General features: G+C 41.3%; 1 protein-coding gene across 4 annotated transcripts in view; it reads right to left on the reverse strand.

Annotated features, from left to right (window-relative positions):
* DIP2C (disco interacting protein 2 homolog C) overlaps positions 1-18178 on the reverse strand; it is a 311051-nt gene that overhangs the window by 121574 nt on the left and 171299 nt on the right. For all 4 annotated transcript variants that reach the window (XM_039548197.1, XM_039548196.1, XM_039548195.1 and 1 more), the window contains one exon: positions 11522-11632. In XM_039548197.1, the coding sequence (XP_039404131.1) occupies positions 11522-11632 (111 nt within the window). The remainder of the gene's footprint in view (positions 1-11521; positions 11633-18178) is intronic.

The following is an 18178-nucleotide window of genomic DNA, read 5'->3' on the forward strand; positions in this document are numbered from 1 at the left end:
TAAAGCCCTGAACTGGAACTGAGATATTTGAAATATGCTGCAAATTCCTAGTCCTCCTACAGACCTTTGTAGATTTTAGCAGAATGAACTTGCTCCTTTTTCTTCAGATCTTCTTTTTTAAAAGAACAAAAACCTATTCAACAAATTACAGTTGCATTCTTCCTCGAGGTGGAGGGGTGGTTACTTTTTTTCCCCCTATATAAGTTTAACATGCCTCAGCAGCTTCCTTTATTCAACATTAGCTGCATTTTCTCCATAGGTATGTCAAACACTCAAAATACTGTAAGCAAAGCAGTACCTTGTCACAGATCAGGGATCTGGGTATGAGTTCTGCATGGATCAGAGAACAGGGTGCTCCTCCCACGGCAAGCAACAGCTTCATTAAAAAATTCCACATCATAAAACTTTTCCTCACAGCCCTTCCATAAAATGCCTCAGCACACAAAAGAAAAACATTATCTTCTTTTGTACTTAAATCAGATCTTGCAGTTGTGTGTCAAGTAGTTCTCCTGTATCTCATTTGCCACACAGCCCTGTCTCTTTTTAAGACAAGAAATTAGACTGGCTGTAGACGGGAGTTGTGCACTGCTAGAATCGAGACTGTACAATCTGCTCCTGCCTCTGTTTATGACAAAATATATTCCTTCTGCTGGTTTTGCTCACGTTTTCAGTTTTGCTGGAATTATAAAGCCTTCATATGCAATCACCAGCTGTTTAAGAAACACAAATATGAAAAAAAAGCTGTTGACTAATTTTTTCTGTACAGATGCCGAATTACCTAACAGAGTCCCTACCATCTTCTGCAGCCTGGTTTGCCTGTTGTGAGGTAATGGTACTACTACCACCCCTCCTTTCAGAGGACTTACCCCTGGAAGAATAAAACTGCCTGGAGACAAACCTAGTTGTGGTCTGAATTCATCCATCTCTTCTGTTTCTTCATTTTGGTTCATGTAATTCCTCTCATTCTTCTCCCCTGAGCTCTTTTGTCATCTTCTTTTTTTTTGTGTTTTGAGCTAGCCATTGGAAACAATCTTTATTCCTTTGCATTAGTAGCCAATTCCTGGTAACATGATGGATGACACAACTGGGAGTAAGACAGGCCTAAGGACTGAGAAGGTTCAGACTACTTGCTTGTTACAGGATAGTCCTCAAACACAACTAACTCACTCAGAGAATGGCAGATTATTAAGATCAAGAAGGCCGATGCTCTGCTCTAATGAGTTGAGAATGCCAAAGGATTTTTAATTAGAGGTTATTTATGTACATATAATACATAGTTATGTCTTATTTATATTGCAGTAGAGGATCAGCCCTGAAGTCAGACATTTAACAAATAAGTAAAACCACAAATAAATCTCTGTCATAGGGAAGCAAGCATCTGGGATGGCAACAAGGAAAACAGCTGGAAGAACAGACAGAAGAGGCAATGGGAGCAAGGGCATTTTCTGCTGCATCAACACAGAGTGCAACAGAATAATCAAAACACTTTCTAGTTATTACAGGGAGACAGCTGATATTTTAGGAAAATAGCATTATCAAAGGTGGATTTTGGCTGAAAATTCTGGATAAGACAATGCTAAGTATAGGAATTGTATGCTAAGTAATTATACAGGGAGAAGGTTGGTAATTGCAGTCTTACAGGAAACCAGTAGTTGAAAGCACGAAAGTTGCTTATGAGTTTAATCAGACCTTTGTTAGAGCTACCATGGAAACAAAGGATACACTGAGAATTCATTTCCTAATAAGTGGCTTGTAAATACTCTGAATAGAGATAACTTGGTAGCTACATTTATTGGAAATGCAATCAGGACATACTAAATAGGGTGAAACATGGTAAATGTGGTATCATCAGAACAGATTACAGTTGGGTTTTGTCTTTTAGTTGTCCTGGGTTGACAGCACTGAGTTATTTTCAGGCAGATACGGGGCAAGTGATTTCATAAAAGTTGCTGTGTTCACCCAACACAGATCAGTCCCTGGGAAATCATCTCACCCCTGGGAATGTGAAAGTGAGTCCATATAATAACAGATCTTTGCTGTGGGTGATGCTATAATGAAGCAGTCTTAGAACACTTTCACAATCTCTCTGGGTTTTAAGATAGGAAAGCACACGGCCCAAACAGTGTGACACCTAATTTCTCTCCATCTGGAAGCAGGTGTGCTATTAATTCTGAAATATGGCATTCACAACAGTCAACACACGACTGAAAGCAAGAACAGCTGCTCTGACTCTCATCTATAGGAGGGCTGTGGAGGTTACTAGCAGAAATAAACCATTGCTTACCTTTCAAAAAACAACTTATGTGTGCAAGTTTCAGTCTTTGGGATGTTTAAGCTATATATACTAGGCCTCTGGCTTTACTGGGAACTGGGGATGCATGGATATGCAGGGGAAAATTCTGCTTTCATGAATTTTGGGGCTGAATTTTGTTAATCTGTACCATTTTTGGCATTGAAAAGTCAGTGGTTTAGAAAAGATGTGCACTCCCATAAATGTGCCACTGGAAAAGACTTGGCTTTTCAAGGATGCTGCAGCCAACAACTCCCACTGGTGCAGGAAGCTCTGTGCACTCCGCAAAGGGCTGTGCCATCCTTCAGCCAATGCTGAGCACCTCCTGAGCATTTTCTGTCCCCACCTGCTGCACACATGCACAAACCAGATGCTTGGTATGTTTTCATGTGGTCAGAAAGCTTAACTCTAAAGGAGAGAAGTATGGCTGTCATCTTCCACTTTGGCTGGCATGGCAGTAATCCATAATTCTGAGTGGAAGGAAGGGAGGAGCTCAACACGTGGCCGGGAAAGCTGTATGGGCAGGCTGTGAGACACAGAGCTTACATGCTGGAAACAGAGGACACCAAAACAGCAGACTGAACTCTCTATGACTTCACTGCTGGTTTTGCTGAAAGGCATAGTTTTTGCTTTAATTTGGATTCTTCAGGTACTATAATAAAGTTAATTTTAAAATGCTTTTCTCAAAACTCTGAGTTTTTAAATTATATTAACTCTACCCAGAAGTGAAATAAAACCCCAACATGCAGGTCTCCCACTAATAATTTCCATCCCTCCATTTACTTATTGTTCCATTTGTAATGCAATCTGGAAGTCAGCTTCACACAGTGATCTCATCTCAGGTCCCCTTACTATGCAATCTGAACTAAACTAACTTTATATTTGTTTCTCTCCAGAGATCTTCTAAGAATGTTCCTCAAGAGTTCTACACTTATCCTCACAAACTTTTTCTGCTGGGTCAAAAGCAAGGATGTGGTCATACAAATTACATATTTGCCAGAGTTTTTCTTCAACTTTTTTTTTTCCCCCTGATTGAGTTGTAGCTTGAAATTAACTTTGTAAGCAAGCTAAATCAGATAGGAGATTAATTAATTTCTGAATAAGTCTGTTTACAGCCAGGTTAATGACTTCAAATTAACTCTTACAAGTAACCCTCACCCACCTCAAGGGTTAAAATATTAATCGTTTTACGACAAGCCACATGAATACTTCTATGCAGTCCCATCCTAATAGATAGCACATTAATCGCATTTTTCTTTCTCTTTATTCTTTGGAGAAATGCTAAATGATGATGGTTCAGTAAAAATGATGTCTCAGATCTTCCCATTCCATCCTTTACCACGCACAACTCACATAGTTTCATAGTGTAATTCTTTTTTGTCAGTTCTGGCAGGATTGCAGAGCAAGATCTTGAATGTCCTCTCAAAACCACAAAATATAAGCTACCCGTATATTTTCAAATCACCATGAGGTAAGCTGTAAAGACACAAAATGTCACCTACCTTTGTTAGGGCTCATACACACACCTACCTCATGGTAAATGAGAACGAATACATGGCTAGAGCAGAGCAGCTCAGCTACCAAAGGTCTGGTGCCAGCATCTCAAGGATCTGGGTCTACAGGGAATATTCTTTCATTCCCAGCTACCTTATTTCAAATAACCCTCAAATCTGGCCTGGGATGATTTGTTCTGAAGCTTAACAATCTCGTGCTCAGTATAAGTTGTTCTGTCTTTTCCCCTTTGAACACCAGTGTGGGAAAAGTGGCTCAGGAATTTGATCTGTGAGAGCTGTAGTTAGGGTGCCTTTGTTTTGGCAGTACCTCCAAGTATCTCCTACATTAAGATGTCTTTTAAAAGAAGTGCTGAGTGCACTTGGAAAATGGGCTGCTCCCTGCAGTGCTGGGATCTCTGGGGCAGGGGCTGACAGCTCTCCAAGTGTACCAGACCAATTTTTTCTTTCTCATCTCCACAACCTAAATGTACGGGAAAAAAAATCAGCAGAAGAGTGTGAGAAGGGAGGTACTCTCCCAGCTGGGAGTGCAGGTACCACAACCACCCTAGAGGCCGTACCCTTCCTCCATGCTACCAGCTGAGATGTTGATTCCACAAATGGTATTTCTCCAAACACTCCACTTCTCAGCTCCCAGCTCTGTGCTCACCCACTGCTGTGCGTTTTAAAACCTGTCCACTGAGTCCATGCAGTGCATATGCTCCCATTTGCTGGTCTTTCCTCTAGGACACCATGAACCCCCAGCCACAGAGGCAGCACCATTTCACTTACACTTCTACTTCCCATATCATTGCTGACATCTGGAAAACTCAGTTTTTAGAGCTTATTGGTCTCATTTTTCTTAAGGATTATACTGCTCCAGGCAGTGCTCCGGTCATCTTCAAGGCCTATGACAAAGCTAATGAGAAACAAGAGACTTAAAAACCTTGGCCCAACCCATTTGTCCCATCCTTATCTCATCAGAGGAGAATTCTGGTGCAGTAGAAATCTTAGAGACGCTATCCCATTCCTAACACACACATGTACCTTTGAACATATTACACCACATTCCCTATCAATTAATGTTGCCTTTTTTTTAGTTTTTAATTTTTATTGGTACACATTTTTTGTGTTATACCTCCTGGTTTTAGGTGGGGTTTTTTCCTGACAAGTGTGGAAACAGTAAAAGTCAGGTCCTGGCACACGAGAAGGTGCTCTGGTTTTCCGCATCGGGACGGAGAACTCAGGCTTCTTGCTTTGGCCTGATCTAAAGGCCACATGGTGTCCTTTTGGAAAAATGAAGTTGGAAAGGACCTGATGTTTCAGTTCCTTGTGTGTTGAACACCCAGCTGAGGGAAGATAACATACTTTTTCTCTGGAAAGGTGCTGAAGGTGCCTGAGGGAGAGTTTCTGAGCCCCACAAACCATGACCAGCTGGGAAACAAAGAACTGTGGGACATTTATTGTGACCAAGAAAACCATTTCTTATCCCAAGGACCTGCCCAGTTGCCCATGGGCTCTGTCACCTGGCAGGGCCCCAGCAGCTGCTGCTGTACTGCACTGCAGCCTTTACGTGGCAGCAGAGCCCAGCTCAGCTCCAGCCACCACAACGGCAGCCACCGGCAAGAGGCCAAGCTACAGCAGGACGGTCACTACAGGGCTACACTGTGGAGGGGCTACAGCTCACTGTTTTATGCTCCAAATCAGTTAAGACCATTCTTCCAAAAGCAAGACAGCTGATATGATGGCATTTTAAATAATGGTGGCAAAAACTTCAGGTCCTCCTATGAGGGATTTCAGTGTTAGCAAGAGCAGAATGCAGCCACTGCTACCAGTGAGCAAACAGGTCCCTAGTGACTGCATGGAGGGACAACAGCCTCCGAAAATCTCAGTCTTCAACTGAGTAAGCTCATTCAGACAGCATGGCAAGAGTGTGAAAGCTCGGCTATTCAGATTACCCACTTGCCTACTCCACCACATTATTCCTATCTCCTTATCTCAACATACCATTCCAAATCCATGGATCTGCAGCTTCCAAAAGTACCCAAGAAATCTAGTTTCTAAATGGCACTAAGGAAACAAAAGCTGTATGGCCAACTGCAGCTCCGTCTACATACCATTATTAACTCATACTCCAGTCTGTGCCTGACTTTGCAGTCCCCTCAGCAGACCAAGCCCAGTGCTGACATCTATTCTGCATGCAGAGCCACAAGTGCTGTGCACGCCAGCTTTCCTCTGACTGAGCTTTCCTGCCTGAAAACCCACCAGGCCAGAAAAGCCTCTTGGCAAAAGTTACTGATCCAGCCTACAGCACCATTTGGCTTCAGTGTCATCTTGAGCCCCCAGACAATGTTACAGTACAAGCACTGGATAAGGAATGGCAGTTGCTAAGAGAAAAACATTGCCATGATCTACACTTGGCAAACCTTTCCAAATATTGTTTCTAAGTGAGTAAATACTAAGAGATTTTTTAATTCAGTAGTAAACAAATCAAAGAATGCTTTTGGATTAATATCAGCTAAACTATTTGCCACATTTTTATAAAGTAAGTAATATAGCTTAACCCTGCACTAATTCAGTTACTACACTTTATAGCATTATCTGTTTCTTTAGACATCTGAAAAATGATCAAACCTGACATTTTGAAACATAGTGGTTTCAGGCTCCCTTCCTGTATAAAAATAAGCAGCCAGGAAATTTTAAACCTTTTTGGTTTTAAAGAATTAGAGCAAATTTCCAATGTAGGCTGAATTGTAAAATCGAATTATCTTGAAACAAAAAATTACCAGGAACATTTAGGGGGAAAAAATAGTGTCCACAAACTCAAGTGTCAATTTTATTTAAAACATAAAATCATAGAACCCAGGCTTTCAAAATTACAGTGCTGAAAAAATCAGTTACAACATTAATGAAATAATAATAATAAAAAAGATTGAAGTAAGAAAATAGGTAGGGATTAAAAATGTCACAGTATGACATTTTGCATAATACAAGAAAATAAGTTGAAGGTGATATTAGTGGCAGCAATGATTTTGAGTCTCCAAAGAGAGTTTGTTAAACAATCTTTGCTGACATCTAAATCCATGTAAAAAGCAAAGGCATGGAAGGAGAACTGGATGACTCTCAGAATCTTAGACTTCCAATTAGGAAAACCTTACCACGAAGAGACAGAAAAGGATTTTGATCAGAGTTGGAATGGGAGATCTATTTGCAGATGTTAATTGAAATAAACTGTGCAAAAACACTAAGGAAGGGAAATGTTTTCCTAGATGTGAATTCCTTATTGGTTAAAGAGTGTGCATTCATTTTGTTTTGGGCTTTTTCCAAGTAGATGTGCCAAGTATGATAACAAACACTCAAAATGGGTAACAGCTAGGATCTAACAATCACAATGTGATCAGAGCAGAGATGCTGAAGTATTAAGCACAGCAAATCAACAAGCGAAACAAAGACTTCTACCTGAAGCAAATCTGAATCCGAAAGCAAGATAACCAAAATGAAATCTGACTTGCAAGTTTGCAACCTACAGAAAGAAACAGACTTCTGATCTCACAGGGGCAATACATAGAATGGGAGAACACAGGACAGGGTAGGAACATTGCACTGTATCGTAGCAAATCTCCTCTGAAAGTAAATTTGGAGAGGATTCTGATAACTTTTCAAAATTAAAATGTGTATTTACATTTACCTTCACTGGCATTTTCTACATTTGGTTTTCTTTTGAGGGAGTGAAGATGCAGGAGTTGTTCAAACCAATTTGCTGGAAAGCTCAGTGACTTGCTGAGGAGTCATGCTATACAGCAACCAAGCTCGGAATTCAAAACTTTGCCAGAAATCCCCAAAATACTGTCAAGCTTTTCAGTTTTAACACCGAGGACATTTTCAGAGCAACAAGAAAGATCTGAATTTACAGTATAGTCCTTACTCTGCTAAAGTAAAACTCCTGCCCTAATAACAGCCCTTTACACTGAATTCCTTACTTCTCAGCAACAAAGTTTACATCTTTATTATTTATATATATGTATATATGTAATTGCAACTCACCCCATCCCTAAGACAGGACCTTATGTACCCTTTCACTGCACAAATGCCTTCCTTTTAAGGCAGCAGGCAGTGACTGAAACCCAGGGGCAGCAGCACCAACTCAGAGAGCACTCTTGGGGTCTCAGAAGAGGCACACAGTGAAGATACGCATAATGTCTCCTTTTGCCCATCCCCAAATTGACTCGACATCTTAGCTTACAAATGGCAAGCACAGCTCAAGCAGATGACTTTTGACTCACAGTCAAATGCACATGTTTCTAACAGAACTGCTCTGGCGAGTCACAGCTTGGAGATTTGAGGACCATGTGTTGCACACCCACAAATTAGACAAGTTCAGGAATAGTATTTTTTTACCTATTTAAAAGCACTGGGTAAAAATCAGACCATTTATAGTGTAATGTTGGAGAAGCTTCTAGGAGCTTATATATCAAGGAATTATTATGCAGATACCACAACCATTATTCAACAAAAAATTGGCAGCATCTACAGTATGAACCCGGGGTTTCTGAGGGGAGGAGGGAGTTTTAAAAATTTATCAGAATGGTCTGGACACACATGAACTTTCTCTGCCACATTCAGCATTTAATTTTCCTTTAAATGGGACTGGCAAGCTCTTTGACTAATGGAATGAACCAGAGATATGTTACAAAAGGTTTAATAAGGAGTTCTCTACAATTTTCCAGTTGTGTCAGCACAATGAGTCTGACTGCATCCAGCAAGAGGCATCTCTCAAACACAATTCAGAGCTTCCACAGCCAAATTTACTTTCCTCGAGACCATCCATAACCATCAGGCCCTGGCTTCTGACTCTCAGCTCACCAGGATCTCTCTGCCACAGAGGTTGATGGGTGCTGCTGTCTATGGCTCCCTTATTCTGCAGATGGAAGAGGCAGCACCAGGTGAACCAGTCCATGGCCTCAGGCTGCTATCTGAGAAGGATGCTCATACTGCAGCAGCCCCTGAAGCAGTTCAAACAACAGCTGAGCACACCTACCCTTCATCCTGTTAAGGTGTAGTGCATGCAGTTTTCACCTTCAAAGGTAAGAGTAAAGAAGTTTCAGAGCTCACTTTTCCTTTATGGAATCCCAGAATTGTTAATGTTGGAAAAGATAACATTATCAAGACCAACCATTAAGCCAGCACCACCGTGTTCACTACTAAACCACATCCCTAAGTGCCACATCCACATGCCTTTTGAACATTTTCAGGGATGGTCATTCCACCTCTTCCCTGGGCAGCCTGTTTCAATGGTTGACAACTCTTTTGGTGAAGAATTCTTTTCCTAATATCCAATCTAAACCTCCCCAGGCACAGCTTGAGGCCATTTTCTCTTGTCCTGTCTCTTGTTATTGTGAAGAGAAGCTGAACCTCATCTGTCTCCAGTTTCCTTTCAGAGAGTTGTACAGAGTGATAAGGTTTCCCCAGAGCCTCCTTTTCTCCAGGGTAAACACCTCCAGATCCCTCAGCTGCTCCTCACAAGACTTGTGCTCCAGACCCTTTGCCAGTTTCACTGCCCTTTTCTGGACATGCTCCAGCACCTCAATGTCTTGTTGTGAGAAGCCATTATAAACCAGTTTTAAACCAATCACTTCCTTCACTTTGTGTTATATCTGGAGCAGTATCACGAAGAAAGTTGGATCCCATTCACTTGGAAATGAGTTTTTACCCTTCTGTTCAGCTCTGAAATTAATTTTATCTTCCTTTAATCAGTGCTTCTATTTAGGGCATAATGATGTTCCCAACTTGCTATACTGCAAATTAAATATTTTCTTATAGTATTACCAAACTGGAATCAGTACAGTAAAATTCAGCTGTGCCACTGAACCATAGACTGGAGTAGGTCAGCAGGAGCCTCTGGAGACCATCCAGTCCAACTCCCTGCTCTAGGCAGGGTCATCTACAGCACACTGCTTGGGACCACATCCAATGAGGTTTTGAATAGCTCCAAGAATGGAGTCACCAAAACTTCTCTCAGCGACCTGTGCCAGTGCTTGACCTCTCTTAGAGAAAAAAAAAAAGCTTTTTCTTATACTTAAATCAAATGCTTCATATTTTGGTTCTGCCAACTGTCTCTTGTCTGACTCCAGCTTCTTTAATTCCCCCATCACGTAGCTTATACACAGGGATAAGATCCCCTTGAGCTTTCTCCAGGCTGTACAACCCCAGCTCTCTCAGCCTCTCCTCACATATCACAGGATCTATTTCTTAATCATCTGTGGTCTTTTGCTGGACTCATTCCAGTACATCCATATCCCTCTTGTACTGGGGAGCCCAGCACCGGACTCAGCACTCCCAGTGTGCCTCACCAGTGCTGAGCAGAGGGAAGGATCACCTGCCCTGACCTGCTGGCAGCATTCCTCTGAGTGCAGCCCAGGAGGCTCTTGGCCTTCTTTGCCATAAGAGCACCTTCCTAGCTCACGTCCACCACAACTTTGCTGCCAAGCTGCTTTCCAGCAACCTGTCAAAGTACAAGGGGTTATTCCTTCCCAGGCACTAGACTTTGCACTTTCCTTTGTCAAACTTGACTAGATTCCTGTTTGCCCACTCCTCCAGCCTGCCCAGATCCCTCTAAATGCTATTACACCCGTGTGGTATATCGACCACTCCTTCCAATTTGGTATCATCTGCCAGTGTGTGTCTCACCAGCAAGGTCACTAATGAAGCTATTAAGGGGTACTGGAGCCAGTATTCACTCCCTACAGTACCCATTAGAGGCTGGTGTCCAGCTGGACTTTGTACCACTCATTCCAACTCTCTGAGCTCAATATTTCAGCCAATTTTCAGACTACTTTGCTGTCTACTTATCTAAACCATATTTCACCAGTTTGTCAAGGATATTATGAGAGACACTGTCAAAAGCTTCACTAAAGTCAAAGCATACAACATCCACTGCTCTTCCCTCAACTTCCAGGGCAGTCATCTCATTGTAGAAGGTTATTGGGCAGATCAAGAATTGACCAGCCTACTAAGAGCACTTTGTAAATCCATACTGTCTACTCCCAGTCACTGCCTTGTCCATATATTTTAAAAGAGCTTCCAGCTTTATTTGCTCCACCACCTGCTCAAGAGATTGAGAAGAGTCTGGCTGGCCTGTAGTTTTCCAGATGCTATGTCCTGCTATTCCTGAAGACAGAAATGAACCTTGCTTTCTCTCAGCCTGCAGAAACCTCCTCTGACTGACAGACAATCATATCGGTCAGTGATCCACCCCCATCACGTCCCATGGACTTCTATTTGTTCAGTTTGTTCAAATATTCCCCATCCTGATTCTCCTTCACAGAGGGTAGGTTGTCATTGTTCAAGACTTTCCCATTGGTCTCAGATGCCTTGATTCCAGAACTCAGATATCATCAGTACAGACCAAGGCAAAGGATACATTAATTATCTTTGCCTTTTCCATGCCCTTTGTCACCCTGCCCCATTCAGCATGTTTTCCCTACTCTTTCCTCTTTTACTAATGTGCCTGTAGAAGGCCTTTTAGCAGCCCTTCACACTCACAGCCAGATCCAGTTCCAGATATATCTTGGCTTTGTAGCTCCACCCCTTCACGCTTGGACAGTGTCTCTGTGTTCGCACAATGAATGTTTCCCATATATAGCTACATGAGTTTACAACAAACTTCTTTTTAGAAAAGCGAGGAACAGAATGAGACATTTCAAATTTTCATTCCAGTTCCGGGGTCTTCAGTTCCACTCACCCGATCTGTAGCGCTCATCCCGTGACCCTGAGGACCTGCGACGGTGATACCGAGAGGAAGAGGATGGAGTGACAGGAGTTCGACGTTCTTGTGGTAACGCCTGGTCCACCCCTGCATCAATGAAAAAACACCAAACAGCTCATTCTGATTGCGTTTTGGAAGGCTTATAGTGAGGAGGAGTTCAGCATACACGACGAGTAGAAAATGAACATTCAGTGCCTAAAGCGCATCGTGTCAATTGGTTACACTCTACTTGCCTCTGGTCAGCTTTTCTGATGTGGTTATTTTCCTGGTTGTCTCTAAAAAACCTTTTTTCCAGGGTCATGGACAACATAGAAAGAGCAAACAGACAGTAAGCTTGGCATTTTTTATTTCCACAAACAGATGACTTTTCATAAAGTAGTATTTAGGAAATATTTTAATGAGCTAATAAAGGCAGACACCATTGCAGTGGATAGTGAAACTTTCCTGCAAATTGGCTCCTAGGAAAACTTAGTATGTATCATCTAAAACTTCATCAGGTTGGATGGTGTCAGCTGGTGACAACACAATACTAACCTGTGGAAACTAGTTCCTGTGGGAAGGGAGCTATAGTAATATGTACAGTCATTTTTAGCCACCAATGGTCAGAAAGTAAACAGTAACTGCACCAAACCAGGCTGAAACTAGTAATCTGTTCCAGCAAAACAACAAAAATAGCCTTGTAAACCTGCAGCATTTGAGTATGCTGAGCCTAAACGTCCAGTATTTTAAGATTCAAACCTTTTATTAATCCCTTTCCCATAGCGAATTTGCTTTTTTTTTCCAATAGTATTTACTTGAAAGCTTCTTAAACTACAGTAGCAATATAACAGCAGCATCATACATAAACACTTCTAGAAACTGATGTTCCTCGACAGCTTCCGGAGAAGAGTGAAGGCAATGACTTAAGCAGGAAAGTTCAAGCAAACAATAGGAAAAGAAAGCAAACCTGCATCTGTAATAGTGGGATGATATGGTGCCCTGCTCTCTTCCAGAGAAGAACCTGAGCAGACAAGCCCAGCAGATGCGCTCAGCTTTGAGCTAACAAAGCACAGAGCCTTGGATGAGTTATGCATGGGATAAAGAACCAGGAGTACCTGACAAAATTAAATTGATTCTTTCCTACGATTTTTTGCCTTTAAGAAGTAGTTACACAGTATGCTCAACTGTAAAAACAGAAGAAAAACTGGTCCCTTGCACTTAGGGCTCAAATGTAGGACTAATAACTTGAAATTGGATTCAACAAAACAATGCATGGAAATTTGCTTGTATTTTTCAATTAAAACATAATGTACAAACTCTCCACTACTATTTCTGAATGGTTCAATGCCAGCTTATTGGGGAGGGCTAAGAGTTTACATTTGTGGAAACAAGAATTTTTCTGTAGACAAGAGACCAACCGAAAATCCTGTGATTGCTTCAATCAGTCTCAGCTGGGTTTCAATGGACTTCTTAAAAAGCATCTTTTGAAAAAGGCTGGCACTGTATGCTTATTTCTTTGTGAAAATAAACTGCACTCTAAATCCAGCTTCTCTCTTAAATCTTTGGATTATCAGCGATGTCAAGTCTGCTTTGATTTTGTGGAGAAATGGCTGGCTGGCTAAAAAACATGCTTGGAGTGAAATCTCATAGGCGCCTAAAAGACAGACTGAATCCATAAATTTTCCTCTACTCAGATTGCGATTAATAATTCACACTCCTAAATCAAATAAAATGTCTTCATTTAACTCCTCTGTTTCCACACTATACTACTGTATAATTTCACTTGCTCTCACTTCCCTTTATATTCTTTAAGTCAGGTGAACCTGACTTCTAAATCACTGAAATAATCAAAAGGAGTACTTTCTCCTCACTTTTATATTCAGGATTTTTCCTTCTTTATTTGGTCACCCTGAAAATGAGCAATATACAGTTAATAATATAACTAATTTTGACTGAAATTTTTCCAAAAATTATGTTTCAATCTGTATGAGATGCTAAGCACCATTACTCATCTCAGTCCTTATCTACATCATCAGGAATGAAATAATTTCTGGAAATCACATATATTCACAAAAATCCTAAAAAAAACGCACCCAAAAACTGACACTGTGTGACAGGGGTTTTGCTAAGAAAGCAGTGCCACATTTCCCCTGGCAAGTGACTTGTGTAGGGCAATGTCATGGGGAGAAAAACAAACAAAGATCATTGTGATGTTGCCACTGCAGTATAACATCATGATGACACCAAAAAAGGGGATTAACTGCATCTTCCAAACAACCAAACCACATGCAATAGGCTTTAGAAACATCGAGGGGAAATTAAATTGTGAGGAAAAGCATCCGTTTCAGAGGTGCACAACTGCTGTAGGAGGGAGATCTTCCAAGGAGGCCTGCAGGCCATTGGACAAAATACATTCAAGCCTGTGGCTTCCTTCTCCTGGCTTAGTGACTGTGAGACACCTCAAGTGTCTCATTCCCTTTTCTGCAGCTGTGGGCAGTGCACAAACTTTATTTTCCAGGTGTAAAATAAACAGTGCACATAAGATAACATCAAACACTGACCCAGTCATAGCAGAAGACAGCAGGACACCCAACTGGCCAGGCAGCACTGCTGCCCACAGCACTCCCTGACACTGCCAAGGGCTCTTCCCTACTTCAGTTCACCATGGTGATTGTGTCTCTTGTCTAATCTTAAAACCGAGACACTTAAGGCAGTTTTAGTTCCTTCTCCTTTGTATACATGTGTTCGTTCTTTTAGGTAAGTTAGTTCTGACCCAATGGGCAACATGAAGTTTCTTCATACAGTCAGGAAAGAGGGACACCCAATTCATCATCCTGCACCAGTAGTCATTAAGTCATTATAGAAAACTAAAGAAGAATATCAGAATGTCTTATGAGGGGGATCATTTGATGGCTTTACTTCCCACTTGTCCATATATACAAAAACAGTGAATAAATCCCTACCCGAGTGTGGAGCAGGACATATGAACTTGGCTCACTGATAACACCAATTAAGATGAGGAAGTTAATTGTGTGCTAAAATAGAGAAGCTCTCCATCAGGCACCTGTGGAGACGCCTCTTTGTATTATGCTCCTCTAAGGTGAAAAAACAAAGCACCGCCCCACTTTGGAGAGACAGCAAGTAATTGAATGACAGTTCTCTACTAAAGGGGCTGGAGCATGAATTAGCTGGGTTGCCTGGACTCACATCTTGGCTTCCTGTGCACGCGCTGGCTCCCATGGCACCAGCGATGGTGTGAGACAAAGGACACAATAGCAAGAACCTACACACTGCCATTCCTGAGCGATGGGTGGGAGGAAAAGCCATGCAGAATAATGAGTACCATGAAATCAGTGAAGTGTTGCCACAAATAACAAAGCAGTGTTAACAGGCGAATTGTTCACCTCCATGAAGGCTCCAGCAGTACAGTGCAGTAACAAGAATATATTTTTTTTCACTTCTGAACATAACTAAACCCAAAAAATAGATAGCTTTCACAGCCAGCACAAGGGTCCGTGAGTTAAGCACTAATGTTTGTTCAAGTGCAGCTTCGCCCAGATGCATTTGTGAATTGGCGGCTTGAGAATCCATACTTGGATCGATTCCTAAATTTAAGGAGGTGGCAAAGCAATGAATGGCTTTCCCAAAAGAAAAGACAGTGTCACGCCAGTGCCCTGTGCACAGACACATTCACAGTCACTGCCAAAGTGGCACAGTTCTTAATAATGCCATAGTCTACCCCAGTCTTGCAGCTGAAGCAGGACTTTTAACAGGTAAGCATGATTAGCACCAATGATTGACTCTTTCCAAGCCATGAAGAATTTCAGCAAAATATATATACCTGGAGCACAGTTATTTTATATGAGAGACTGAGAATTCAGTGCTTTATGGTCATCACATTACACACGGGCATCAGCAGGTGCACTGGAGCAAACAGATGTGTTCCTAATACAAATCAAAGCTCCTAATGTGGGATTCAGCTCGCAGATTATGACACCTGTATTTAGGTGTCTACAAGAAGGTGCTTAAGATAAGCTCCCATCATGAAAAACAGAGACCTAGACCAGAACTCAGGATTCTAAACAAAGGTGTCAGATTTCTTTGCAGATGTTGTGGACTATGATACCCAGCTTGACCAGAATGGCATTGTCCCCTTTAAGTCCTGTTTTACGTGTGCTCACTCTGTGCAGATGTCTCCAGTACCGTAGGGAGTCCTGAACAGTATCAGACACCCATCATCAGGCAACTCCATAAGTCCAGTGAAGCCTTGAGAGCTGTGCAAGCGGTCAGTGGAGGTATCTACTTTGGAATAAACTGAAAAGCTCTTTGGGTTTCATCAACTGAATTAACTATATCTCTTCACATAAGAATGGAAGCATAAACACAAGGTTCATAGGCAGACAATGCAGATGTATCAATCCACAAATCCTAATCTGCAAGCTGGATCTTGTCTTGACTGCATTTAGCTAAAAAATGCAAGAGCCTCAGAAAAGTTATTTAAGCAATACCACTGCAAGCTGGATAGCTTTATTTCTAAGTGCATGGAAAGTACAAAACTGTCAGCTGGAAGCAGGTTTCACCTTTTTTTTTTTTCTTCACCCTTGTTCCTCCTTTCTTTATTATTCCTTTTTGTAGCTAAATTGCAACTCTGTGTGCTGATAACATGGCAATAGCTACACTGCCCTCTCTGACAGAGGACAATTGTTTCCTTAATGACAGCTGACAAGCTGCTTTGATGAATCTCTTACTCCTATGTCTGTGTCAAATTTTTGCATCTAAAAATATGTAAAAGCTGAAATGTCTAACTGACAAGAAATAGAAGGCATTCTTAGACACAGGCTATATTTATTGTTCTAAAACTAACTTACAATGTGTGCCCCCAGGAGAGAGAGCTGTAGGATAAACCAAACAACTCCAGGGCCAGTGGGAAGGAAGGCAAACAGTGCTTGCAGTGCAGTTTTAAAAAACAGTATTTACCTTCCCTTCACAGTATTTCCTGAGCTTCTATGCAAAGGGTGATGGCTCAGCTTTAAAAGCAAAGCCAGGTATGAACACACCATGTATTTTGTAAACAGGCTAAATGTCACACCATCCCCATGGAACTCGTTACTTAGCATGGCATTTCACTCTTATGATCAAATGTACAACTAAGTAATGAATTCACTGGATAAGCCAAGGGAGATTTAAAATGCAATACTTCTAACCAAAGGCATCCAGGAAAGTGGAGCCAGTTTTTGCTAGATAAATCTGGGAAAATGTTATTTCTGATTAGATTTGTTTAATTAAAAGTTTTTCCTTCACAGGTGAGCTTACTCTCAGTCCTGACTTAAAACAATGAACATACTTCAAATTGATCCTCTTTTCTTATAAAAATTTCAATTTTTTCAATTTTGCCTTCCAGCATTTCCTTGAAAGGTTTAGCTTTCAGTTCAAGCTTAGCATGGGTATCATGGGCTTCTTTTTTCTCTCCTTTATCCCAGTGATGGTGGACATCACATTACTGCTCCAGTGCACACGTGATGTTTGATTTCCATTTTTCTTTAGACAGTCCCACAGCTGCAGTGTACCATTTGAAGATTCTTTTTGGAGAATATGTAAAGGAAGACTACTTATTCACAAAGCAAATACATTCACCAAAGGGCTGGTCAACTCACACTGCAGACAAATACGGGCAGCACTGTGAATTCCAGCAGTTTCTCATTTTGAGCACCCAGCTCTTCAAACACCTCTATGGGCTCCACCTCCTCTGCTTCAGCACTGGTTAAGCTTTAAGGCCCTCCTCAGTGGTGTTTTTCCTTTCTACCATCTATCTTTCACCTCTGGCTGACACACCTTTCCTTACCCACTTGTCATATTTTAGACCAAGGAGGAAACACTTTCATGTTTCCTCCTATGCTCTTATGTTCTGCAGATGCTCTCCAGGAACATCAACAAGTATTTCCTTCGAAATCTTCAAATTCTTTGAAAAACACACCAAGTCTGATGTGTACTAAAAATATCCCTTCCCCAAAAAACATCACACCACGTGCTGAAATCACTACCTGCATTACTAACTGATTTCATTGTGTACTCATTTCTTCCCTTGCAACCACTTCTTTGCCTTACTAGTAGAGTGAAAAGTGAAGGAAGGTATTTTTTTTTGCTCTGTGTTTGAACAAGGTTTACTATTATGAAGTCTTGGTGCAGAATAGGAAATACAGATGCCATCAAAACCCAAAGAATGATAAAATGGTAACTGGACTCCCAGTCATGGTGGCAAAACCAAAACAATAACCACCATTCCTTAAGGGATGGCCTCAAGGGGTGCTTCTCAGAGGCTTTCAGTACCTTCTTTTTTATCCAAACTAAGCTCCGCAGGCATCCACCAATTCAAAACCAGACTCTTTTTTTAAACCCAAGACTTACTAAGCATTTGTCTGTGCATTATAGTTTCTCATCTGTGAAACATCTGTCACACTGTTTCAGGGATGTGCTCACGTGTTGTGCAATGCATATGCCTTTCAATGAGATCCACATTCTCAACACACTTTGAAATGCCCCATCATGGTTATCCCTTGGTAAGATCTTTGAGAATTAGGAAGGCAGATGTGATAAGAATACTTTTTAGTATTAATAAAATGAATACATGAGAGTATTTTTTCAGAATCAAATTTC

Source organism: Corvus cornix, chromosome 2 (assembly GCF_000738735.6).
Source record: "Corvus cornix cornix isolate S_Up_H32 chromosome 2, ASM73873v5, whole genome shotgun sequence".
Classification (NCBI taxonomy): Eukaryota; Metazoa; Chordata; class Aves; order Passeriformes; family Corvidae; genus Corvus; species Corvus cornix.